The sequence below is a fragment of the Ornithodoros turicata genome, chromosome 4 (genome assembly GCF_037126465.1).
Source record: "Ornithodoros turicata isolate Travis chromosome 4, ASM3712646v1, whole genome shotgun sequence".
Lineage (NCBI taxonomy): Eukaryota > Metazoa > Arthropoda > Arachnida > Ixodida > Argasidae > Ornithodoros > Ornithodoros turicata.
In genome coordinates this window covers 15732941-15757906 of record NC_088204.1, presented here as the reverse complement: position 1 = coordinate 15757906, position 24966 = coordinate 15732941, and the positions used below count along the sequence as shown (strand labels likewise).

General features: G+C 45.5%; 3 protein-coding genes across 4 annotated transcripts in view; 1 reads left to right on the top strand and 2 right to left on the bottom strand.

The window, feature by feature from the left end:
* Nucleotides 1-1262: 1262 nt before the first annotated feature.
* On the bottom strand, nucleotides 1263-7027 carry LOC135392740 (origin recognition complex subunit 1-like). Of its 2 annotated transcripts, none has more exons than XM_064623461.1 (14): nucleotides 6802-7027; nucleotides 6520-6647; nucleotides 6275-6453; nucleotides 5967-6204; nucleotides 4570-4879; nucleotides 4256-4507; nucleotides 3875-4174; nucleotides 3527-3628; nucleotides 3244-3415; nucleotides 2295-2552; nucleotides 2093-2212; nucleotides 1852-2030; nucleotides 1633-1757; nucleotides 1263-1572 (listed from the first exon to the last, which is right to left on the bottom strand). In XM_064623461.1, the coding sequence occupies exons 1-14, from the start codon at nucleotides 6897-6899 to the stop codon at nucleotides 1415-1417; spliced, it is 2619 nt and encodes an 872-aa protein (XP_064479531.1). In that variant the 5' UTR covers nucleotides 6900-7027; the 3' UTR covers nucleotides 1263-1414. The 2 variants fall into 2 exon arrangements, with proteins under 2 accessions (XP_064479531.1, XP_064479532.1); XM_064623462.1 differs by having other exon boundaries at nucleotides 3875-4171.
* Nucleotides 7028-15081: 8054 nt separating this feature from the next.
* LOC135391175 (protein O-linked-mannose beta-1,2-N-acetylglucosaminyltransferase 1-like) overlaps nucleotides 15082-24966 on the top strand; it is a 224411-nt gene continuing 214526 nt past the window's right edge. The window contains exon 1 of the mRNA XM_064621308.1: nucleotides 15082-15156. The gene's annotated coding sequence lies outside the window, so the exon portion shown is untranslated. The remainder of the gene's footprint in view (nucleotides 15157-24966) is intronic.
* Nucleotides 16783-19230, bottom strand: LOC135392739 (zinc finger protein 91-like). Its single transcript, XM_064623460.1, has 2 exons — nucleotides 19124-19230; nucleotides 16783-18827 (listed from the first exon to the last, which is right to left on the bottom strand). The coding sequence occupies exons 1-2, from the start codon at nucleotides 19185-19187 to the stop codon at nucleotides 17059-17061; spliced, it is 1833 nt and encodes a 610-aa protein (XP_064479530.1). The 5' UTR covers nucleotides 19188-19230; the 3' UTR covers nucleotides 16783-17058.

The window sequence follows — 24966 nt, the reverse complement described above, 5'->3', positions numbered from 1 at the left end:
ATGTACTTTCATTGAAAGCAGTAAGAACAGCGCGCTGGTAAAAGACTTACACTAGAGCACTGCACGTATGGCGCTCGACGGTGCATTTCCCAAAAAACATGCGAGGTTCAGTACATACGGAGGGAGTCTGGAAAAAGTATTATTTCCGTCACTAGTATTGGAAAATGGCAGGAGGGGATTCTCCATTTGCCACATTTTTATTCGAAACCTGATTTGATATCTTGCATATCCATCCATGATATATCCATAAAATTTGGCCATGGAATCTCATGATTCACCTTGCAACCATGGCACCATAAAATGCTCGATCACTGTTGTTCATGGTGGCCCTTGTATGTGGATGTTTTAGCATGGGGGGGAGGGGGACATAAAAGCACCAAGTCTGTGTATGGAGGTACATACATTCATACTCTCATAGGAGACATCCTTGTTTGTCATAGGAGTATGTAATCTGTGACACGAGGCTATCTTGTAAAAGGCATCAAAGGCACTAGCAGGACCAATGCTTGACAAGGACACAAAAGAAGGCTGGAGAATAAACCAATCAGCTATCATGGTGTGGAGCTTTTTACTAGCTCTTGTAGCTCACAAAAGTAGTTTTTCGCAGCAAAATTTTTTTCTATCTTCCAATATATACACTTTTTACCATTCCAACCAGTCCTGTTGCTGGGTGATTTGTACCATGTAAACTTTAAAAAGCTTGCATGTGTTTTTTTAGGGATACTCAGTATTTAACGACTTGTGGTTTGAATCCAACTTCAGCAGTCACCCCATTTTCCTCGCCAATCGTGCTTTCCTCACCTCCACTTACTTCGCTTCACCACCTGTGCCGCATGATGGCTTGCGTAGCTTTTATGGCATAAAACACCAAGATCACAAGGCATTCCACAGGGCAGGAAGCTTTGTCGCGGACCAAATGCAGACAGCACCTTACAGGGCGGTGGGGAAGTGCCTTCTCTTTTCTTCAGGCATGTGCGCAGCAACAATTTTCCAATTGGCAGTCCAATCTTGGAAGAGATGGCCAGGGAAATTGCTTCTCACCTCCCGGTCTTCCCAGAATCAAAAACTGTCGTACAACAGACTGAATACCTCAGCTGCACTGGTGCAGCCAGAGGCATACTCGCAGCATTACTTTGAACGTTGGTGCACAGAATATGAGCCGAGCCGAGCCTCTCAGGGACGTGGCTATTTGCAAAAATGCAATTGCAAAGTGCAAAACTGCCATTAACTCTTTTTCTCCTAGTCACTCAGAACAGTAGATGTTGGTCTTTTGAAATAAGCTCTATTTCACGAAATATGTACACTTTGTTAAAATGATGCTTCTGATAAATTGAACATTTGTTTTTCACCCCCTTTGAGATCCATTTAAAAAAGCAGTCCGCTGTAAAAAGCTTACGAGTCATACACCACGTCCTCAGTTGTCTTTCAGAGCATAATTGACGTCGTCAACACTGACATTAAGATGAATTCTGCTCAAGATGTCCTTGCGGCCGTCCTCAACAAATAGCAAGCGGCAACTCGATAGTCTTGAGCACACTGCCGATGCCTCAGAAGCTGTTGGGGGTGGAACACCTGAAACATCGCATTCAGTGTCAGCTTCATAAAAGGACTCTTAAAATGAATACATCGTACCTTCGAGTCGGCATAAAGTGCGATGCTGTTGGAACACTTTGGAAAATGTTGCTTCTTCTACTCCTGTCCTTTGAAATTCTGCAGCAACAGCACGCAGAAACAGCTGCTCGTGTACAGAAAGGCACCTGATAGAAGAAACATATATATATATATGTATTAAAGGGACAGCCTGGAGCTTTCAATTGATTTACAATGTAATCAGCAAGTTTTGCAACATACCGCATTGCCAAGATCTTGGGAGATGCAAACATCTCCTGAATTGCCTGATCGATGTGTGTCATGGTGACAAAGTGCTGCAACCTCTTTCTTGGACTGCTGCTGACCACAGTTTCGGCAAGTTCCGCAGCCCTTCGACAAACATCGAGCGCACGGCGAGCGTCTCCAGATACCGCAGCGACCTGCAATGAAATTGCGGCACGCGATAAAAAACTCCCCGTACCTTTAGCAACCTTTAGCGTACCTTTCTAGCAACAAGCTGTATAGCATCTGGGTCAAAAGCATCCAGACCTCTCATCCTCGACATGACAATTTCCTGAAGCTGTTTATAGTTGTAGGGGTGAAACGTTTTCCTCGTGAGACCCTAGAAGGATACGCAGCATTTTCGTTTCTAGTCACGCACTGCGTCCTTAAGATCTTTGCGGGCTGGTAACCTACGAACTTACCAAGCGACTGGAAACCCTGTTCATCATGATGCGCTCCGGGAGGTCCATCGTATTTGCGACCGCGAGCACGATAAGCTTGGCCCATGGGTGAGTCGGCCAATTGAAGAGGTTGTACATGACCTGTTGCTTCCGCGTCCACAGCAGGTCTAGTTCGTCAACCAGGAGAACGACGGGTTCACGTCTTGGCCCGTTACGACTGAACCTCTGCTCAAGTAGATCCGCTGCATGCTCTGCTGTCACTTTTTCACCTGTCAGTTCCTGCGTGCAGTTGATACCAGAAAGGCCCATGTAGTGGATTACGCGCAAGTACTGTATCACAGTTCTCGTGAGAGTATTGTTTATCCCGGTCAAGTATTGTATACGTGCTCTTCGAGACTAGTTGTATATGCGGGGTCCTCTAGGATAAACTCCGTGGTTTGTAAGGGAGATAAAAGAAATACAAACCGCGCCGGGAAGCTAAAGTTGATGTTAGAGGACGTATTATTATGATGCAAAATTTTATGTCGATACTGCCACTTGGTCCGTTTCCCTGCGAATAAATCGTGAAAAAAAAAAAAAAATTTTTAAAAACGCTGTTTTCTAAAATTTTCAATCGGCCATACCTGTATACGGAACGCAGTGTTGCAGACGGTATCGAAACCAAGTGAACAAGTGGAACTGAATGCAGAGGACTACTGTGCGAAGTCGTCTGCAACGCCGCGCTCGAACGTGTTGCCATCTGACGGAAAGAGCTGAAACACAGGTATAGCTTAGGCAGCGATGTTTTTTTTTTTTCACTATTTATCCGCAGGGAAACTGTACAAGTGGCAGTATCGACATAAGATTTTTGGGCGTAATACGTCCTCTAACATCTGCTTTAGCTTCCCCACACTGCTTTTATTTGTTTTATCTCCATCACAAACTCTGAAGTTTAGCTTGGCAAACCCTGTATAACAGTGCCAGAACATACCTTGAGTATGTGGCTGTACGCTTGAAATGGTGTCGTGAGCTTCATGCCATTAACCTCAATGAACTTAAAGGAAGGTATGTGCCCACTCTCTCGGGACTGTTCCAGGCAGCGCACTACTTCATGGACGGTTGCAGTCTTTCCGGTTCCAGGCACCCCAGATATGTACATGCACCTAACATAAAAACAGATTTACAATTAGAAAAACACTGCTGCGCGACACTGGCGCTTGATAAAAGAGCTGGTACGACAAGCCCTAATCCTGTCGTCGCAACGAAAACCGTACCCGCCGGTGCCGTCCAGCAATTTTCCTTCTACAAAGGAGTAGACGTCTGCAAACTCTTGTTCTCTGCACGGCAGGCTGTCTGGAACTGCAGATACGTGAAGCCTGTAAAACAAACGAAACATAATGACAACATGCTGCAGTATGTCTGTGAAACAAACAATAACAATCAGTGGCATAGCCAGAAAAATATTTCTGGGAGGGGTTCTATGGGGCCTTACATGGGGGAAGAGGATTTTACTCTCATTTCCCTCTCCCACATGCAGTACCACAGGTACAATTTCAGGAGGGGGGGACTTTGAACACCACTTTTTTTTTTCTACCAAAATATAATAATAATACGTTACTAACCTCAGTTTTGCTTCATCAAGCGGGGTTCTGTTCTGACTTAGTGCATGCTGTCTCTTCGGAAGTGAGGGCGTGAGCATCGCGGATGACTTCCGTGTAAGCGATTTTGTTGAAGATTTCTTCGTCGAGGCCTTGCGTGGTTGTCTCCTGGCATCCTCCTCAAAGTCACTGTCTGACGTTGACGATTCCATTCCGTCCTCTTTGAAACTATCATCTCCATCACTTGTATCTGTGTCCGTGATATATGATGGCCTTTTGGAAATCTCATCCATATCCAACCTCCTTCTACTTCTTGGTGTCCTACTGTACAGTGCAAAAACCTTCTTTAGCATAAAAAAGCTAAATGAATGTGACGCGAGCGTTTTCGAGCGACATGAACCTTACTTGGCAAACACTTCATCGTCACCACTGTCATCCAGCTCTCTGACAGACTTCCGTAAACTGGAAACCCTCCGTCCCGATCGTGTAGTGTACAGCTGTCTTTCTCCACTGTGCGTCCTCCGCTTAGCAGGCTCGGTGAGGCACAGTTTCGTAGAAGATTTCACCGGAGTCTTTTTAGTGGGCGTAACGAACACGTCGTCATCGAAACATACAGATTTCCGCGACTTTGTTGTACTGAGTGAACTGACACCTGACCTGCAGTAGAAACTGGAGTGAATATTGCGGGGATAAAACCAATGGCACAAGCTTCCGTTTACCTCGATGTTTTTACTTTGCTCTCGGAGTATATCCTGCCACGCGTGACGTCCTTGCGGCTCATCTTTGGAGGAGATTTTTCGTAGCCTTCCTTTTGGACGTCGCTCTCGTATTTCCCATAGCTGCCACCTTTATGATCACATTCGTCAAATGTCAGATTGCGTTTGTGAGGTGACCCTGGATGCTTTTTCGGACTCAAGTCCACGAGAACTTTCATAGCATGCAGCTTTCCATCTGCAGGCAGGCTGGCAATCGACTTAGCATGTGTGGGTGTTGAATCTTGGAAGAGGTTTTTACGACTCTTTGGCTGCCCTGCAGAAACACCAGGTACCACATGTCAGCCATCTTCTGAAGTTACTCAGATGAATACAATACCTACTACAATGACTATTACAATACAATGACTATCAATACAATGACTATTCGGGTCTCACGTTTCTGGATTAGTCAGAACGTACTGCGTAGAAAGTTGCTCACTGGTAGAATGCATGGTGGTGATATACGAAGTACATGGAAGCGCCTTCCCACCCTTACATCCCGCCCTTCTGTCGGTATTCAATTGTAAATGTTCCTCTGCTCATTTCAGCAGTTCCGCCTGGTGTTCATGGGAATATGAAGCTGATCCCGAATCCCAGAGAGTAAACGTGGCAGAAGTTCCAGTTAACAAATAAAAATGTCTCAGTCATCATCCTTTCATTTCTGCTACCGCCTGTCTTGCATGACTCTCTGCCAAGAGTCAGGTGAGGGGAGATGCTTGTGTGTGCTATTTTCTTAGGGTTGTTCTCCCTGGTAGAAGTGCAAGGGTGCAGGCGAGCTGGTACATTGTAAATTAGCTGTACATTGTGGTCTGTTCCGTGTCTCAGGTTTTATCGTCGTGTAATGTTTTGTTCTCCCCGGTCTTTGAAAGCGGCCAATTTTAGCAGAATCAAAAAAATGCGATGTGAACCTTGATAGTAAGAGCTTCCATATACAGGGTGTTTGCTCTAACGTGTCCAGAATTTACATTTAAAGTGAGCGATAAAGGAAATGCAAGTGCTACTTGAGTAAGAAACAGGTACTACTTCACTAGTAGCACCTGTTTCTTAGTCAAGTAGCTGAAAAGTAGCCCTCGTTTCTCTTTCATCGCTCGCTTTAAATAACATTTCTGGACACGTCAGAGCACACTCTGTATACTTCATATAATTTCGGCTCGAACTTTATGGGCCAAAAATAAACTGCGAAAATCTGGGACCCCAGTTATAATATATTTCCCGTTTGCATAAAAGTTAAGTGTGGCTCTTAGAACCATTCTCAGCACTGCATTCGGCATGTGCGGGAAGCGTTGCCAAAGCTATTGAGAATGAGCCTGAGGCTTGTACTTCACTTTTATGCAAATAGGCCATGGTCCCAGTTTGCTTACCTGCAGATTTGCCACAACTTAAGCTTCGTTCCTTCGATTTGCTAGACCTGGCAGACACCCTCTCTGACTTTTTAGTCGTGGATGATCCTCTCCGTGATCTCGTCGGTTCTTCCTCCTTTACGACGGGTTCGACCTTTCTACCGTTGTACTGCCAACGGCATAAAAATAATGGATTTCCTTCGGGGTCGGCCATCTCAAACACGATTTCTGCTGTCACGGTAGGCTTTAACAGGACCACCTAGAAGGGGAGAGGGCAGAAGAGGTACAACTATATGCCATCGTTTTTTAGTTGTACGGTGTGCACTTACCGAACATTTTCCAAAAATTGTCTCAATATCTATCTTGTCCGACCAGGCTGTTCGGTTGTCGAGGATAACATCCCTAAAGTAGTCTGTTGTTCCCAAGGTGGCCTGGAGTGCTGGCGGCAATTCCGTGACGCGTGCGTACCACTGTACCTTGGCAAAGCGATGGTCCGTGCCTGTATCACCTGTAGGTTGCACAGACGCTCTTGTAATCGTATACTCTCAAACTATGAGTCATTTTAATGGCTTACCCGTGTCAAAGGCTGCTTTAACGCGAGCGACGTAGCAGTTCTGAAGGTGCTCGGGGTCCATGCTGTCGTTGTCGCGAACGAGGACATGGTCGCCGACGTTGTACTGGATGCCGGAGACAGAAAATCTTCTGCGTCACGTTGAAAGAGTGGTATGAGATCACAGGTGGGTGGATTCTGCTAGCATTATTATGAACTACATCTACAGCTATCTTACAGACTGAAAATCAGTCGGTCTGGGCCATTTTTAAATATCAAGAGAGCGCAACGAAATTATATACGAACTGGTAATGTTTGTGCTTGGAGCGTCTGTCGGGAACGGTGTAGTCACCGATCCAACGAAAGCCAGCTTCAATACGTGGACTACTCGATGTTATGGTCATCGTATACAGCAATGAGAATCACGACAAGAACATCGACACAAAGAAGCGTCAACGACGTGCACAGGCCACTGGTTTGTTTTTGGCGGGAAGCTGGAAACTGGCGGCAATACGGCAATATGCAATGTCCGGAAAGCGTGATACGGAACAATGCGGAGATATAAATCAACTTCTTCGTGTCTCATAAGTAAGTTAATAAAAAGGTTTCAATGCGGCACAAAGAATATTTAACGCATAGTTATTATTATTTTAATATTTTGCGAACTGTTGTCACGGTTTCCAGAATAAAAATATTTTCGCAATTTAGGTTTAGGTTTAGGTCGTTTAGGTTTAGGGTTGCCTATTCCCTATTTCAAATATTCACTGGAAGATGGCGATAGCGGCGCAGTAGTGAAGTACGGAATCGCAAGTGGTTTGAAAGTGTATCTTTTTCTGCCGTGATTTATTTTAGTGCATGTAAAAAGCATTTATGTGTTCGACAGAATTTTGTAAAGTGCACCGACTACACCTGCTGTGTGACATATTGTAAGTGCACGCTACCTCGGAACTTTTGTTTCACGTTTGCATGATTGTGACTCGAGCAGCGCGAATGCCGCGTTTTTTTCCCGCTGTGTTTGAGATCTTGCGTAGTACAAAAATTTCCCAACTCAGTTTGAACAACAACTTGGTTGAGCCAATAGCCCACGTCTAATAGCCCATGCAGAAAACAGAACCGAAAGCGTTGAAGTTTTACTTTCGTGAGCGCGAAACAGGATGGAGTGCGCGTTAGAGAAAATCGACGGGCATTGCATTGAGTTACCTATGTGCACTACGCCAAGCTGGACAAATGCGAATGCCGTAGGTCAACTCCGTGAGCAATGCTACCGCAGAATCGGCCGGGATAATCCACGAACGTGCTTACCGTGCAGATTTGCCGTGGTGGCTTGCCCACTGAACGCGTCAGCTGTGCAGGGAAGCACTCCTATCATGATGCGGCTGAGTTCTGCTTTGCACGCACCCGAAGTGTGTTTTATGATGCTTTACTAGATGTGCGGGGGTCTCTGTTGCCGAAAGATAACCTAGATTTTGCCGACCACGGGGAAATCGATTCGAGAGGAGGAATCAAGGTTGTTTATTCATTTATCGAAATACTCCGGGGGTATGTATCGACATACTTCCGATTCCAGCTATGAGCTGGCAACGGCATAGCATTTACTGCATGTGAAAAAGAAAAAAAAAAGACTTTTTTTTTTTTACTGTATAGCAACTGTATTCGTTGCACCCCTAAAGTAACTATGTCGTGACTACTTCTGTGAACCAACACACAGTAGCACCAGCCAATGTCTGGGTAATTAAAATCAATTAAATTAAAAAAACTGTTAATCTTGAACGAGACAGTTCAGATCTACGGTGCTGGACAAACGTTTAATGAGCCAACTCTGCGCTGTGGCGTAGCCCAGCAAACCATTAATATCCCTGGGACATCCCTACAAGGTCGTGAACGTCCTGAATATCTCGACATTCATAGGATATGTATGGGATATCGGCCCAGCAACGCTCTGCGCTCAAAGCTCTTCTGACAGTTCTGGACACCATCGGACTTCGATCGTTATTGTGAAGGGGCTCGTTATTGTGTTCCCCACATTCCCACAAGCAATGGAGTAGAGTATCGGCTCTGGCGATGAACCTCCCCACTGTCCAAAGTCAAAAATAAAGTTGTTGTTTATGGGATATCGCACAATTCCATTGCGATTTGGGCTTACTCCAATAAACAACAGATGTCCCTGGTATGTTGGAAGGATATCGCGCTCTGGTTGATTGAATGTCCCATGACAGGCAGCCTGCAGATCCTAGGGATGTCTGTGGGAGATACAAGAAAGATTTGTTTGTCCTTATAGAGAAGGTAACCTGAATTAAAAACACAGTAGTTGATAGGAAGGGATGTCAGAAATGTCAGAAAGGGATGTCAGACGATCGCGAAAGTTCTTGCGTCTGTCTCTTGACTGGCTTTCAAAGTATGAGCGTATCAAAGTACTTCCAATCTGGTGACAGAGCCTCATTGGTCATAACAGCCTACATGTATGTAATCGCATTGTGGACGTTCAAATCAATTAGTCTAGATTTGCACCTCTTATCTTGCGGTGTGCACAATAGCCAGCTGGCAATAGAGTGTGTGTGTTGGCTCATCCTTGTGCACACAGCGAGAGCTGTGAGGCCGCCTCACGAGATTTCAGGTAGCTAGAAAGGCACTCGAAAGTATTCAAGTATGCTGTTTAGCAGGGGCGGATGTAGAATTTTCCCGAGGGGGAGGGTTCGCTGAGGACAAGTGCCACGTGCATGCTGAGATTGGTCCACTGAACTGTATGTTCAAGTCTGGAATTGAGGGGGTCCGGACCTCCCCCCACTAGATCCGCGCCTGCTGCTTAGATAGACGCCGGTACCTGCAAGAACTTTTGCGATCGGCACACTGCACCGCCTCCCTCCATATATATTATTTTTTTTTGTCCTCGGATTTGCACGATCTGCGTGAGTCGGCCTCTGGCAGGTGGATGGGGGGGGGGGGGGGGGGAAGCCCCTCTAGCCCCCCTCCCATAATAATAATAACGGTGACGTGGTGTCACACGTAAGGTCTGTCTTCAAGGTGTGGCAACATTGTGGCAACAGGTGTGGCAACACGTCAGGTCTGTCGATAATTTCAACAACCTGAGATTCTTTTGACAGGCACGGAAATCTCCGACACACGGTGCAGTGTTTACCTCTCCCACATTTTCACCGTCCTCGGCCGAGTTTGAACCTCGCTTTTACTTGCTTTTTACTTGCTTTTACTTTTCGGAATAAGTAATTGCAATCATAATTTAATTACCTTTGACACGTAAGTTCTACAGGTCTCCCCCCTTCGCGCACGCGCGCGCGTTCCCCGAAGAGCACCGAAACAGAAAGCGCCGTGTTATCGTCGCGTCGGTTCTTAGCCAACTTTGACAACTCGTGCACTGGACATCTCCTACAGGAATTACCGAGTTCTCGTGTATCGCCGCCAACGACACATCCGGGCGCTGCCAAATCAATCCCTTGCCGAGATGGACATTCCGTGTACCCTACTCTGTTCCCTCGACGTCTTCCACCCACTTCAGCATTCCCGGAACTCACATCCGCGTCTAATTTGCCGAACGTGTGTCCGCGAAGTTGAGACGGGAGATGTTGACGGATTTGGAGTTCGAGCACGCACTAGCGTGGGCACGGCGGGTACATCTGCCTTTATTTTCAATGGGGGCGAATAATGTTCGCCACATCAGGTTCATCTATGAGCAAGAAAAGAAGAAAACGATTGCACAAAGAAAACCAAAAATAAGGAACTGAAAAGAGCTTTTTGTCTTTCTTTCTTTTCTTTTATTCCGAGTTATAGCGCCGCTGTGGCTATTAAGCGGCGTACAGTCGCGGACAGATGGAGAGAGAACAGCAAGAAGGAGTGGAGGACAAGGGGGTTAGTATGCGTCCTGGGCCGACTTCAAGGGGAACTGTGCCCACATTCGTCTGGAAAAGTCTACCGGAAAACCCCGGACACTGCTTATAAGTCTATCTAATAAAAACTTGTAAGTCTAATATAGGCCTAATTTAAACTTACAAGTCAATCTAATCTATCAGAAATGATAGATTAGATAGGTTATGATAGTTCCTGGCTTTACGTCGGGATACTGATCATGAACGACAAAGAAACAACAAAGAAAACTAATCCTCGTATCGTAATCCTCGAAAACGCGCGGTATATATAAAACAAAATAAATAAAATGAATAATCGAAAACTAATAGTAATAAAACTTATTGTATCGAAACATGCGCACCGGATACACAGTATCCAGTACGTGGGAGGGGGTTGTATTTCACTTTACAGTTCCTTTAAAAGACTGGAAAACTTTAGTTTAAAAATGTAGAACAATCAGAACACAGGATGCAGAGAAAATATATCAGAAAATAGAGAACACACATCCATGTGGCTGTACAGCTTGTTTCATCGAACGTCATGGATATGCTAGTTCCATTCGTATATTGTTGGTGTTGGACATACCACATCAGCACCCAACTTTTCGGTTGGGTTTAGAAATTTACTCAGGCATATCTCTATCAAATTGTATCTTCTTATCTCTCTCCCTCTCCCTGCTTTCGTCGTTTTCTTTTTTCTTTTTCCCTCGACCTCATATGCGTCAAATGTCCTGTAATTTGGAGTTTCACACGGTCTTCTTCTGTTTTGAAAATCAGTGCATTTTCTCAATATACAAGTATTGGAGTAGTCAGACCCCGTAGGGACTGTCACATGATTTTTCGTCTTCTTTTTCATCTAGTCTAATCCGAGATTATCGCTTAAGCAGCTGGTGTTGTTACGTCAGACATAACAGGCGGCATTACTCTAAACTTATTATTCCGTGTGCGTGAAACTGCTCAAGAAAATCACGCGCGGCGAGTCAGAGAAGACTCATCATTTAAATGATGCTCTCACGTGCAAACATTTGACTTGATTACGAAGCAAGCTCCTCAATCTTATTCTCTGTTTATCGCTTCAGGGAGTATCTGCAGCTGATCGCTGCCACTCAGCGCCAGACTAATCGTGCAGCTAACGGGCTTTCCTGGGTCTAACATGGCTTAACGAGGTTCGTTACCGCCACGTGGAAGCGCCTTTGGAGCTGCGCAGACATCATTTTTAACGGATGGCGTGTACGCTATGTGTGTAGCAGGAAATATATCCATCAGAACACACCGAAAACGTTGCGGGGCTAAAAGCGGGAGGGGGTGGGTTGATTCCAGTGTTTCGTACCGCTCAGGTACAGGTATTTTTTTTTGTTCACACTTTTGGGATGTGGATGGAAAAGTTCGCTTCTAACCATGGGCAATATCGTCCGTCTCAGATATTCCGTAGCAAACGAATGGGCTAATTGTGTCGTCTGCCATATGTGCGCAGACGACATCGGCAGACAGGCGACACCATTGGCCCTTTGCTGTCGGCTCTGTCGTGTGCCATGGATGACGCTTTGTGCGAAGTACGCAGCTCCCGATATTCCAGTGGCATGCGAATGGTAAACGTTAAGCGCGACGAAACTTTCGACCGGTGAGCGGCTTTTTACTTTTTCTTCCACTATAGGCCACTCAGTGGTGATGTCGCTCCGGTAAATGGCGTATTCTATATATACCATTCGAAATGGCACATTGTACACAAAACACCACTTCAGGGGCGTGTAACCTGTTTGAAGTACTGTTTCACACGGATTTTCTCGTAAGACCTTTCCCCAACACTGACCTTATGCCTTTCGTTTGAGTCTACAGCAGAGGTGGGGAGTAATGCATTACTTTTGAGTAATGAGTAATGGTAATGAATTACATTTCGACTGAGTAATACAGGGTGGCATTACTCATTACTTTTGTCGAATGTTCATTGCGCCACGTGAAGATTGGGCGCAGCCTAGGGAATTCTGCAAGAGTTCAACAGTCGGCGGTGTGCGTCACAAGTGTCTACATGATGATATCACGGATTTTCTCTTGTGCGCATTTGGAGTAAAGGAAAATCAATGAAATAGAAACATAGCCTCTATGAGGGTAATACGTAACAATTGCCGTAGGGATTCACTGTTTTGGTATGGTACCGTGCTAGCTTCTCTTGTGCTGTCAGAGGTAGTTTTTCTGCCAGGACAGAACTGTATAGCTGGGCCTCATCCGCCGGCTCCATAATGCTAGAAAAGGCATCATCTGCAATAAATCTTATCTATAGCTTTTGCCTATCAGACTCGCTTCTGCGGGGATTTAGTGGCACCGATTTGGGGACACTCGGGTGGCTATTGCCTATAGCAAAAAAAGCAAGGAAAAAACTTATGCATAGCACTTTTGAGGCTTATGCCCTAAAACGTAAATGGAATGCCAGAGTAATGCCATTACTTCGTTAAAGTAATGGCATTACTAATATCCAAAAAGTAATGAGTCATGTAATGTATTAATTTTTTATATAAGTAATGAGTAATGGTAATTCATTACAAAATAAAAGTAATTGCCCCACCTCTGGTCTACAGAATAAAAATAGAGTGGAGAAGGGCGAAAAAAGTAAGAGTAGGTAAGCCTGCTGGTGTGTAGATGAGACAGGCGACATTTCATAGAATCCGAGGAACAACAAAGGACGGGACCCAACGAACCGGACACAGACTCACAAACAAGCCAGCTACATCAATACACAAAGGTGTTTATCATTTGCAGAAACGCCCCTTTTAAAGGAATCAGTGTGTAACTATATCGCATGAAGATGCTTGGTCTTTTGCTTTGCTTTGCTTTCTGAATTTCCTGCTTCTGTGGCTCCTGGGGCAAATTAAAAATGCATAGGTAAAATGAATGAAATCTGATACCTATGGTTCTGTTGAGATCCAAAGACTCCCCTTAATTTCTCGGCCTTTCCTGGTAATGACTGATAGTCGAGAAAAACGCCTCTAGATCACCTGCCGAGATCTTGCGAAATGCACTTGGTGCGTCACATAGAGCGCTGTTCCTTCTTTCTTTTTTTCAGCAACCTCTTTTAACCTTGGACCCATAAATCTGAAATTGAGCAGAGAAGAGAAGATTGGGAGGTTCTGTCCGTTCGCCATGGAATATTCCTCCTTCCGCAGCTTGTCTGTTAGAAGCATCGCTTAGAGCCCGCCCTCCCTCGGGTCTTCCAATAAATCTTCCGTCGTTTCTTCCCCCAACGGGGGGGGGGGGGGTACATGAATTTATGAGAAACGTGAATACAAAAAATTGTCAATGTGAATTGAGTTTATTGATACATGCAAGAAAAAAAAAATCATCAATCAAAGTTTGGACTACTTGATTATTTTTATGGGTGCATTGATATGTTGGTGGAATCCCCTTACAAAGGTGCGTGTCTGCACTCACTGACACACACGCGAGTTCTGCACTTGCTTTTTGGGCATGTAAGTTTGGAAAAGGCATATTCACATGCATATATGTTGCCGAAAATTACAACAGAAGCTATACTGCCGAGATTGTGCGACGCGTAATGGTAGGTGACAGTCGGTCGCGGCCGTACGCGATTCTTGGCAAACACGTAAACCAGGGAAGGAGGCGGTCACATGATGCGCAACGTCACAGACCATAACCAATCACAGCGTTTTAGAGATTGTCCTCTGCTTAAAGGGACTATGAAATTTCCCGAACCCCCATACTTTTTTTCGATGGAAACTGTTCTTCCCGCAGAGAAACTAATATGCCACAAATTTTTCCGGACGAAATCGCTCCACTCTGCGAGGAGCGCGCGCTGGAAATGTCTCTTCCGCGTTCCTCCTCTCCCGCGCATATTTCCCTGCCGATGGTGTAACTGTACGGACCGCACTTCGGTTCCCCGTTACGTCACCGGTGTTGCACAATGGCAAGTAATGCCGCGAGCTCGCGCTGTGGCTGCCGCCACTGCCGAAATCTGCCGATCGCGCGAAAGCTGCTGTCATGGAGATTTCCACTCCCGATGAACGCATACGCGGGATCCTACGGCGCATGCTCCTGGCGGGATTCCTCGGCTCGGCAACACGTCACGATGACGTGTTGCTGAGCCGACCGTCGTCGCGTCAAGTTACCCGTTGTGTCTCCGCTCGCCAGCTCGTCACGGCGCGGCGCCAGCTGTCCTCCCTTCGCCGCTCCGTTTAAATTCGCTCCCGAGAAATCCGCTCGCGCGACGAAAGTAAAATTTCGGTTCTAGACTCAGAAAAATGCCTTCTTTCGAACTAAACGAAGAAAAAAATCGTTTCATAGTCCCTTTAACATGCTGAAGATGCTTCCACTGCTCCTCACGCGCGGCCGCTGGCGCGTCCTCGGGGCACGCGCGGTAAGTTTAATATTTCTTCTGGTGGTTCATTTCACCGATAAGCAAGAGTCTCGCATAACCTTAAAAATGTCTTCGCGGACCCCCATTTGAGAATCACTGCCTTAGAGTATCATCCAGAAACTGGGAACAGCAAAAGCTGAATCATCCATGTCAGTTTATTGACACGCCATACAAGCATACATGTGCCATGTATACAACTGGCACATCATTGAGAGCGTGCAACGTGCCTCATATAGAACTTTTGTCACAAGAGAGTTACGGTGTGCTAGGGTCCTCCGAGCAAGCCAAAGTGCTTTAGGCCCCATGGTTATACAGATAGATGCGTCTTGTGGTTATATGAAATAGATCATTTTTCTCTTGCAGCACAGACTCGCTGAGGCTCAAGAGGATACCGTACACGAATATGCGAGCGATGCCTAAGGATTGTGATTGAAAGAGGTAAATACGACATACTCTGTATCTTTTGCAAGAAAGAGCGTCACTAAAATGGTTTGGCCCTGAAGAAACAACGATCGAAGTAAGGCTACAAAACGACCTTCATTAGACGAAAAAAAAAAAAAAAGAAGTGGTAGAATGAAATACGACAGCAATTTCAGTGTACTCCTTAGCCTCCTCATTTCCTTCATCAAGCACTAAGTGAACTTGATGTGTTCCGTCTAATGACTTTGTTTCACACCAGTGTGGTGATTGCCCCTGTTTGATACTTCTTGAAGTAACAAGGAAGAGAGAGAAAAAAAAAAAGGATGGACAATACAGGGTTCCACTTGCTGTAGCTGTTCCCCGGCCATCCCCTCCTACGCATTTTTCTTAGTTGACGCAGACGAAAAGTGTGTTCTTGTAAATATACTGGTGCTCAAGCTGCATGTCTGAAATGCCTTTTGCTGGGTTTAATATATCCACGCATTGATGCACATGCACAATTCACATTCATAGGGCTTCTTAGTGCCGGTGTAAATATGCTCGTCTATCGAAGACAAAATAAAAATTTAAAAAAGCACGGCACACACTGCATGCGCATTTTAACTAGGTGCACATGCAACTATGCAGCCTCACGGAATCCCAAGAATTGCAAACTTTGCTGCTGTAATTAGGGTTGTCATTTATTGCATATTTTTCCAGGTAGTATGAGGTAGGGCAGTGACAGGAAACAAAGAGAAGTCCTCCTGTTATCTTATGGTGCATAATAAGCCAATTCAAAGCTTGTGCTACTGCTCATTTCTGTCTCAGTTTGGGAGCCGAAAGTGAGAAACCGTAGCTGTAATTTCTTCTGCCTAATGTGAATAGCTTAGTGCGGCGAGCTTTGAGTTTCAAAATCCATTGAGTAGCTGCCGTACACAAAGCCCACGAAACAGGGCTGCAGAGCGAATTGAAAACCGGAACCAAAAACAGAGAAAAACCCGGTATTTGGGGGGAAGCAGAACAGAAGAAAAACAACTGAAAAAGTTTATACTCCGGACGGAAACAGAAAAAAAAAATTGGTTTCGGTTTTTGATTCAAGTAGAAAATTGCACTCTTTGGACCTCAAGAGCACATATCGCAAGGGTTCAAGGCTCGTTTTTCTGTAAGCGACTTGGTGAGACCTTGTAACCCTCTCTTGCTCTTTTTTTCTCCCTCTGTTTGACATCTTGGAGAGAATAAACAGGGTTATTTCCGCTGCAGTCAATTCTCCTTGCACTATGTGAGACTGAACCGGTTCGAACCAGTTTTGAACCGTTGGTTTTCTGCTCCGGAGTTTAACTGTTTTCTTTGAACAGAAACGAAGACCGGAACGAAAAATGTTTCAGTTCAACACCCTGCCACTGAATGTGCGGTTCGATCAGTGAAAGTAGGTGCAACTTTGGCTTGGATCGTAGATGTGGTTTGTGCTCCTTCGTTCATACTGTTAATGCAGGTGGCTGGACAGAGTGCCCCGAAAAAATCTTGGATGTCATTAATGGAGGTTTTTGTTGTGATCCAGTACTATGATCAGTACCATGCTGATTCTTAGCATTTCTACGTACATGCCGGATAGTTGTACCCTACTATCTAGTCTCAAAGCCCCTATCGTAAATCACGTGCCATGGATATGTTTCGTGATGCCAAAAGGATAGCATTTATTCGATGCACTGAAAACAAAACAATTGCCAAACTTAACAGATTTTTCCCAATGGGGGTACGTTCAAAGTAATAGCGTTCAGAGTGATTTGCTAAGCGTTACAGGTCATTCAAGAACACAGGTAAACACACGAATGTAAATAACATATTGGCGGAAGGCCTTTTGCTTCATTTGCTTCAGATGGAAGTGTGTCATTGCTTTCCGAAAATCCTAGCCAATTGGTCAGCCATTTTGTCGCAGGTGTTTCAGGATACATTTAATGCTTTGTGCAGTTTCATGTGATACCAAAGCCTAACCCTTTGTCCAAAGTCGTCCCCACACACTTTGCATTTGTAGGGCCTCCTGCCCGTGTGGATGTTTTCGTGAGTGTTTAGGGTGTCCTTCCTCTTAAAAGCGAGCCCGCACCAATCACACTTATAGGGCCTTTCTCCGTGTGAGATCATGTGTTTCTTCAGGTAGTCTTTAACGTGAAACGAAACAGAGCAGATGCTGCACGAGTAGCCACGTGCATATGGATGCACTTTACGCACATGTTTCCGGTACGCGCTCTTGTAATTGAAGACTTCCTTGCACACTTTACATGAAGGCCCGTTGAGCTTACCAAGTTTGCTAGTTGAACTGGAATCACGCTTGGCTGTGGGCCTTGCGCACTGCTGCCCACCGTGAGCTATTTCATGCAGCTCCAGAATGTGTCGGGTGGGAAATGTTCCCGAGCAGGTGCTGCATGTGAAGGCTGGTGCAGCTGCGGCTTTGGCAGCGGTAGAGGAGTCAGGATGTGAAACTAGGCTTTGCTTATGTTCATCCTGCGATTCCACAGCATCCCTGCAAAATTCTCGTTCTGGCGCAAGTATTACCTGTCCCAGAGAGTCTGCGGAAGCATGAGAGAGACATTCTATACTATCATTGCGAGGTTCTTGCTTCACTGCAAGTATTAGCTCTTCCTGAGAGTCCATGGAAGGATGAGATGGAAACTGTGTTCCATCATTGCAAGGTTCCTGCTTTATTCCAAGTATTAGCTCTTCCTGCAACTTTGTTGAATCATGAGGTAGAGAAGTTGTGCATGATTCTGGCTGAGGTTCAGATGTGTGCTTATTCTGCACAGGCTCCAGTGGCGATTCTTGACTAGGACTAGAGCGTTTAGTCCTCTTTCGAGCGTGCTTGCGTATGTGCCTGTCAAGCCTATTCTTTGACAAGAAAGGAACTGAACAGACAGGACATTTATGTGTTCCTTCCTCAACGTGCATACGCATATGAGCCGAAAACGCACTGTTATTTTTCAAAACTTTAGGGCATAATTCGCAAGGAAAAGTTTCTCTTGGGTTTGGCTCCGCTTCTTGCTCTGGTTCTGCTTCTTCCTCTGGCTCTACTTCTTGCTCTGCTTCCGGCTCTGGAGACTTCGGAGGAGGTGCGTTATCGAGTGGCAGGCCTGTATCTATTGGTGTTCCAGCTGACCTACGAAGCACATGTCGGAGCATGTGTCTCTCGTGACTCTGTTTGGCACGGAATGGCATGCGGCAGAAAATACACTTGTACGTTGATTCATCCTCGTGCATGTTGACATGGGCTGACAAGGCACTGGTGCCTCTTAAAACCTTGGGACACATTGTGCATGCAAAGGTTATTGTTTCAAGTCTGCGCAATCCTGCATGCACCTCCAAGTGCAGCCTCAAATCCTCATGGTACATGAAACGCTTCGAACAGACCTCACATTTCAGCGTTTCGCTTTCTGCATGTAACCGAAGATGCTGTGCCAGAGAATCTGCTTCTTCGAACAACGCGGGGCAGCAATGGCACTGAAATTTCTCCGTGGCAAATGACTCAAAACATATGTCCTGGGTGTATTTTTCTGCTGGCTTGCTTGACGTTTCCTCTGCTAGGGGAGTTATCATCACCTTCTCAGATGACCCGGCGCTTTGTAGAAGCACACAACACAGGTACGGCCCAGGTTCTGATGACGCAAGCTTTGGTGCCTCCTCCGATTCCGGCTCCTGAGTACCACTGTTCGGCGGGTCTGCTGCAAAGCAAACACAGCAGATAGAGCACGCAGAAAAGTAAAGTGAAATCGTGATGTAGTTTAGGTTTATACTTATTGCAAACAGGGACAATCCTCACGCTAGAGCTGCTGTGTGGACCGTATTAATTTGATTTATGGATAAATAAAACGTAAACGTTTTCGCCGTAAATAGCTCGCCATCGACGCACCATACTAACTCAGTCAGCACACAAAGCCCTATTTACGATAGCCCGTTTCCGATAGATGTGCACAGCTTTTGCGGAATTCCGAGGTGCTATGACCTCATTTCAACTTACTTTTGTTGGTAAAAGAGCCTTTTGTTGGTGTAGTCTTCAAATAAACGACCGTCGGGGCCGCCATTTTAGTTTTTGGCTTGTCTCTGACTGGATTGGATTGGATCCATTTCGTTTCGGTCACAATGCTTGCAGACGACCATGTGTGTCGCCCCTAAATGCGGACGCGCATTCCATTTGTTATTTGTTTCCCTGTTGTACTGCTGAATCATCGTCGTTTTCTGGATCCAGACCAAAATAAAATTTGGCATGCTATCGGGCATTGTTGCCTCACAAAAAAAACGGTGTTCGGGTTCGGAGATTGCCGTGTACAAGTTCGATGTTTCGGTCGCGCAGAATTTTTATTTCAGGTGCTGGTTAGAATGTCGTTAGGAGGTGAGAGGTGAGCAGGGATTTTCCCAGCACCCGCCGCACCCCTCCCAACAACGACGACAACAGTGGAGAGCAGTGGGTGCTGGGAAAATGCCTGGTCGCAAATCTTGCAATACACCCAAAAGTACCAAACAGAAATGCCAAGCAGCAGATATGGGCGTCACATCCCCCCGTGGAGTGGATCGTGCAAATGAGGAGTAGTCGGCAAGCTTAAGCTCTGACAGGCAGAGGTGAGTCCAGTGCGCAAGTCATCGTGCTTTTGACTAGGGCAGAGATCTGTAGGCCAATCCACCTGAGGATTGGTCAACCACGCAGGTCCGGCCCACCAAATTGTCTTGCGCGAAACAAAAGACGCTGGCTCGCCACGGGTAAGTAAGTCTGCTGGATTACCCCCACCACCACCACCACGTTATGAAAATACTGGGACCACCTTCTTTCAGGGGTGTTACGTATGCTCGTAGGGGCGCTGGAAAGATACGGGTACCTGATGTCGCGCGTATCAGGGTCTGAGACACAGAGGTCATCAGCAGGCGAGTGAGAGTTACGTAGACCCAGTGATTTATCCAGACCCCCTACACGTCCGGACAGCCCCAAATGTTCAGTGACACCCCCTAACTTTTTCACCAGTGTACCCCCTACAGGGGTTGCCCTTGCGATTTCAGCTGTAGACATATGTCAGTAATGATATGTTAAGCTGTAATGACGTAACCATAATAATGACCCCCCCCCCCATCTTTTCCAACACCCCTCCGTGCTTGGGATTCTGAATAAACCACTGCGTAGATCACACCTTGTATCTATCTCTGGGGGCGCACCTTTGGCATGTCCACAAGGAAGATAGTTCGTGGCGTCTCGGGGAGTCTCCTGATTACGCTCATCAGCCCCTGAAATCAGGAAGACGTGACAGAGCGCACACTACGGCCGAGTTCAGTGATAGTGAACAGTAAAAGGTCATAATAAAAGGCTCCGATGGCACACTAACGCAAGCTGTTCGAAACGAAAGTCACGAACAAGATGTGACTGCGAGAGGTTGCTGTTGTCGCTCCTTGAGCGGGATCATCAGTTGAGATGATCCTCTTCTTCTTCATGACAGCCATGGTGACCACGGTTTGATGTTAATACCACCTCACCTTCCACTTCAACTTTTGCGTGGTCTGCCACGCATCGTTGAGGATGTGTCAGTTTATAAAGCAAGATGTGCCAGTCCAAGCCTGAGACGACAACAGACGTGGCATTGAGAAAAGAAAAGAAAAAGCATGCGACGTAGAATATGACGGGCGCGCGTGAAACCATAGTGAAACGGAACGGTTTCTGAACGGTGGCTAGTCTCCGAGGGAAGAAGAAGAACGGTTTGACGCTCTTCGTGTGCTTTACTTACTAGCTGATCACACAGCCGGCATGGCGGCCGAGTGCACATTGAATCTTCTCGTTGTTTGCGGCTGCAAGGTCACGATATAGAGAATGGGGGGTCGTTGGTTCGAATCGTGCTGCTGTCCAAACGTTTCCCTGTGTGCTTCACTGCGACCAGCCGCGAGAAAAATATGTAAACCGGAACCAATTAATTACTGCAACAAATGACCCGCTTCGGTGGCAGATTTTTCTCTAAAAGGTGTCCACTGAAGGTCCTAAAAGGGGTAGTACCCATTTTAATGCCGACGGCGCTCTGCTTCAGAAGTTACGTTTTTTTACGAAACTCATTTGTATTTTTATTTAAATAATCAGCGTCTCCAACCCATTCACTCGGTGCGCAGCTTGTAGGCGGTATTGGACCATAGGTGGGGAAGTTACTTTTATTTTGTAGTGCACTACCGTTACTCACTACTTTTTCAAAAAGTAACGCGTTACGTTATTCGTTACTGTTGCGGTAGTAGGTAACGCGTTACTAACGCCGTTACTTCTGATAAGTAATGCCGTTACTTTTGCATTACTTCACCAGTTGTCCTTATAGTATGTACCATTTTTGGTTGAGTCACATAAGTGCATTCCGCAAATCAATAGAAGCAGTGTTGGGCACATACAAGGGTCATGCATGAACACAACTTACATATACGATTTATTGCAACGCAGAAGTAGTTGATGTTCAAAATTTTCATCTGTGAGCTTCGCCCGTTGACCTGAGAGGACGCCTAATGACAAGTGAGTGCTCCTTGTCAAGGTTGATAGAGACGGTGACCTTTTAAATCACACAGTACAAATCCAAAAAGCCAATCCCTTGGTACTTTGTTACTTGTTCAGAGGGTAGAGGCTATTTTTCTGCCGCTTTTGCCCAATTCGTCCGTAAAATACCAGAGAGAGTGAAAAACAGAAGTGGTAAACAAAGGTGACATCTCAACCAGGGTAGGTCAATAGCCCTTCTTTTGCGTTCTTCGTAGGTGGATGTGACCTTCTTGTCATTGTTGAAGATGAATAGAAAAAATCGAGGATTTTCCCGGATCCTGCACGCACGGTCCTCGCTCAAGCTTTTCAAGTTTAGATGATGAAGCAATGTTCCCGAACACGCGGTAACGCGTTAGTTATTAAAAATGTAATGACGTTACGTTACTCATTACTTTTCTCCCAAATGTAATGCGTTACCATATCTCACTACTCGAATGTAACGCGTTACCGGTAACGCACTACTTTGTAACGCGTTACTCCCCACCTATGTATTGGACAGATACTTGTAAAAAAGAAAGCTCTTCTATTGGTGCACCGGTTCGCGAATTATTTAGTCCGGGGATTTAACTGAGACACCTGGTGTAGGGGCATGATAGCCCAAGGTTTCTCTGATTTCTGTACTGGATCGTGTGTGGTGCATCTGATTAGCCGGTTGACATACTAATGACGTCATAGGGTCCGCATTCAAGGTCGTTGTGTGGGCGGTCGATGGTACGAGGGAGAGGAGTGGCCGCTGTCCATGGAGATAACCCCTGCACGCGCGTCGCATTCGCACTGCACACAGTATAGGGACTAATGGCTTTCGGACGCGGTAATTAATTATGCCGCTCGAGTGTGGTCGGTCGGTCTGTGCATGTCGCGGGGTCTGTGGTATTTTTGACGCAGCGTGATCGCTGAAAGTGATGTACTCGGTTTCTTTAACTGCTGTGTGATGTGTTTCTAAACTGCATGGATGCAGCTCGCAGGCCACATCCTACATTCCTTCTCATTTCCATATTTTATCATATTTTTTCAATTAATCAATCAATCAATCCTGCATTGCGCATCTAAATTGTTCAGATTAAGGGCCTTTGGATCAGACGGTGGACAACAATACACAAATTAGTATTATAATTTACTAAAATTTATGTGCATTGCAGGAGTAACACATTGATACTCTACTCGTGGGTTATTGAGAAGTAAAAAGCAGAAATATACACCATTTATGTGTAACCTAAGACAGTTATTAGGCGAATAGTGGGTTCCCCATTTGTTGGACACGGGTGTACTACTACTACTACTAAATCATGACTATGGCCTGGGGTGATTCACCGCTTGAGAGCAGTACACTACCCCATTACACGAGAAGCGTGAGATGTGAAATATGAAAATGAAGTTATGTGCAAGTACGACTCTTGAACTACCGTCGTCTGGTTGCGCAACGCTACGTCACACAAAAGGAAGAAGCACATGAAAGAAGCGCCAATGGTCCTTGAGATGCAGGAGAGACACGGGTCTAGGGAAATTAGGGCTTATGACCTCTCTGTGAGTATTACAACTTTCCAGTATTATAATACATGGAACGCTTCAGTTCTATGTGCTATAGTCAGGAAAGGATAACGGACGTATTTTCGTTACCGTTTCCATTTTCGTTACTGCTTTACTTTCGTTTCCGTTATCCGTTTCTGATACCAACTTTTAATTTCGTTTCTGTTTCGTTTCCGTTACTGTTTCCGGTAATGGAACGGCTGCTACAGAGCTGCGGGAGGACAGCCCGTCCGGCTCTTTGAGCACCCTGTTTTGCCCAAGTGCTGCTTCCGTGTCACGCGTACACACTACACACGTAATTTTACGTTGTTGGGATGCGCACATCTTGCAGGATTTTTATAGAAGTGTAGGAACGTGTCTTCAGTCACTCTGAGTCCAGCAACCCAAGACGGGCGTAAGTTTCATCCAATGCCACATTCATTGACGGACGCTCTCAGTAGTAAACAATACTGCGATAGCCACGGTGAAATGAAGAAATAATTCTTTCTAAAAAATGAAAATAAAAAAATCATACGCTGTCATCCCTGTGCTATGGTGGAGTATAGAGTGTGTGAAGTCTATGTTGTGCAAGTCTCATGTCTTGATGTCATGTAGGTAGGTAATGTGACGAGTGGATAAGCGGGTGATGCACTCTCGGTATCCAATATTGCGCTTTGTTTCCATGCTGTCGTGTAGTATTTAGAGCGTTACAGGGAATGGAATCATCAAAATACAAAAATAAAATGAAAAGTCACTGAAATGTCATCGCACAACAGTAATAGCCATTACCGGAATTGAATACCAGACGATAATTTTCTTTTCCGTTTCTGTTTCCGGTAATGGAGGACAGTGGTATGCGTTTCCGTTTCCGTTATCACCTCAAATTTCGGTAATATACCGTTTCTGTTTCCGTTACCATTACCGATACCCTTCCCTGATTATAGTTCCGACACAAACACATTCCGAGATTGAGTATTATAATAAAAGCTAAATACGCTTTTCAAAAACGGTACACTCTTAAAAATGAACTTCACCACATAGCACGCTCCTAGCCAACCATCATCTCAAATGATATCGTTATATGCCCTGATTTGTTGAAAACGGGGGGCGTCCGCCTTTTTTTTGTGACACTTATGCTGTTCATAACTGTCACAAAAAAGGCGTACGCCCCCCGTTTTCAACAAATCAGGGCATATAACGATATCATTTGAGATGATGGTTGGCTAGGAGCGTGCTATGTGGTGAAGTTCATTTTCAAGAGTGTATATTAGAGTCCAAAATATACCACATCAGCCCACACTTGCTATATAAGGCTATAAGTTTAATAATAAGGCTTATATATATATATATATATATATATATATATATATATATATAAGGCTGTGAGTTTAACGTGCCCAAGTAACCCTGGTCACGTACCTTGGACGCCATATCTGCCGTACGTACTTGTGTCTTGTTGAACTGTGTTGCTGCCAAGATAAGCCCACCGCATATTGCGAGACTTCAGGAACGTCATCGTTCAGAGAGAAACAGAAGTAGTATCAGAACAGGCCCTCGACAATTTCGTCGCATGACATTTACGTTATCAAAAAGCCACTGCTGCCTCTGCTGACGATCACGTAGTTGACCCTCGAAAGAGCAGGGCGGGGGTTTGGTCGGGAGATTATGATATGTCGAACACAAGGCTGATCTTTCTATTGGTCCACTGAAAACACGAGGAAACAAAGTCGAGTGCGAAATCAAGCGAAGTGACCCCCAGAAAGGCCCTTGCGTCTCCGCCTATTTTTGCAGGACCTTCGATCTGTGGACGC

Coding starts and splice junctions, on each gene's coding strand:
- LOC135392740 (XM_064623461.1), bottom strand. CDS start 6,899: ATGACCATAACATCGAGTAGTCCACGTATTGAAGCTGGCTTTCGTTGG. Junction 4,175..4,255: donor GACGATGAAGTGTTTGCCAA/GTAAGGTTCATG, acceptor TGCACTGTACAG/TAGGACACCAAGAAGTAGAA. Junction 2,031..2,092: donor TACAGCTTGTTGCTAGAAAG/GTACGCTAAAGG, acceptor ATTTCATTGCAG/GTCGCTGCGGTATCTGGAGA.
- LOC135392739 (XM_064623460.1), bottom strand. CDS start 19,187: ATGGCGGCCCCGACGGTCGTTTATTTGAAGACTACACCAACAAAAGGC. Junction 18,828..19,123: donor AGGCTCTTTTACCAACAAAA/GTAAGTTGAAAT, acceptor TTTGCTTTGCAG/CAGACCCGCCGAACAGTGGT.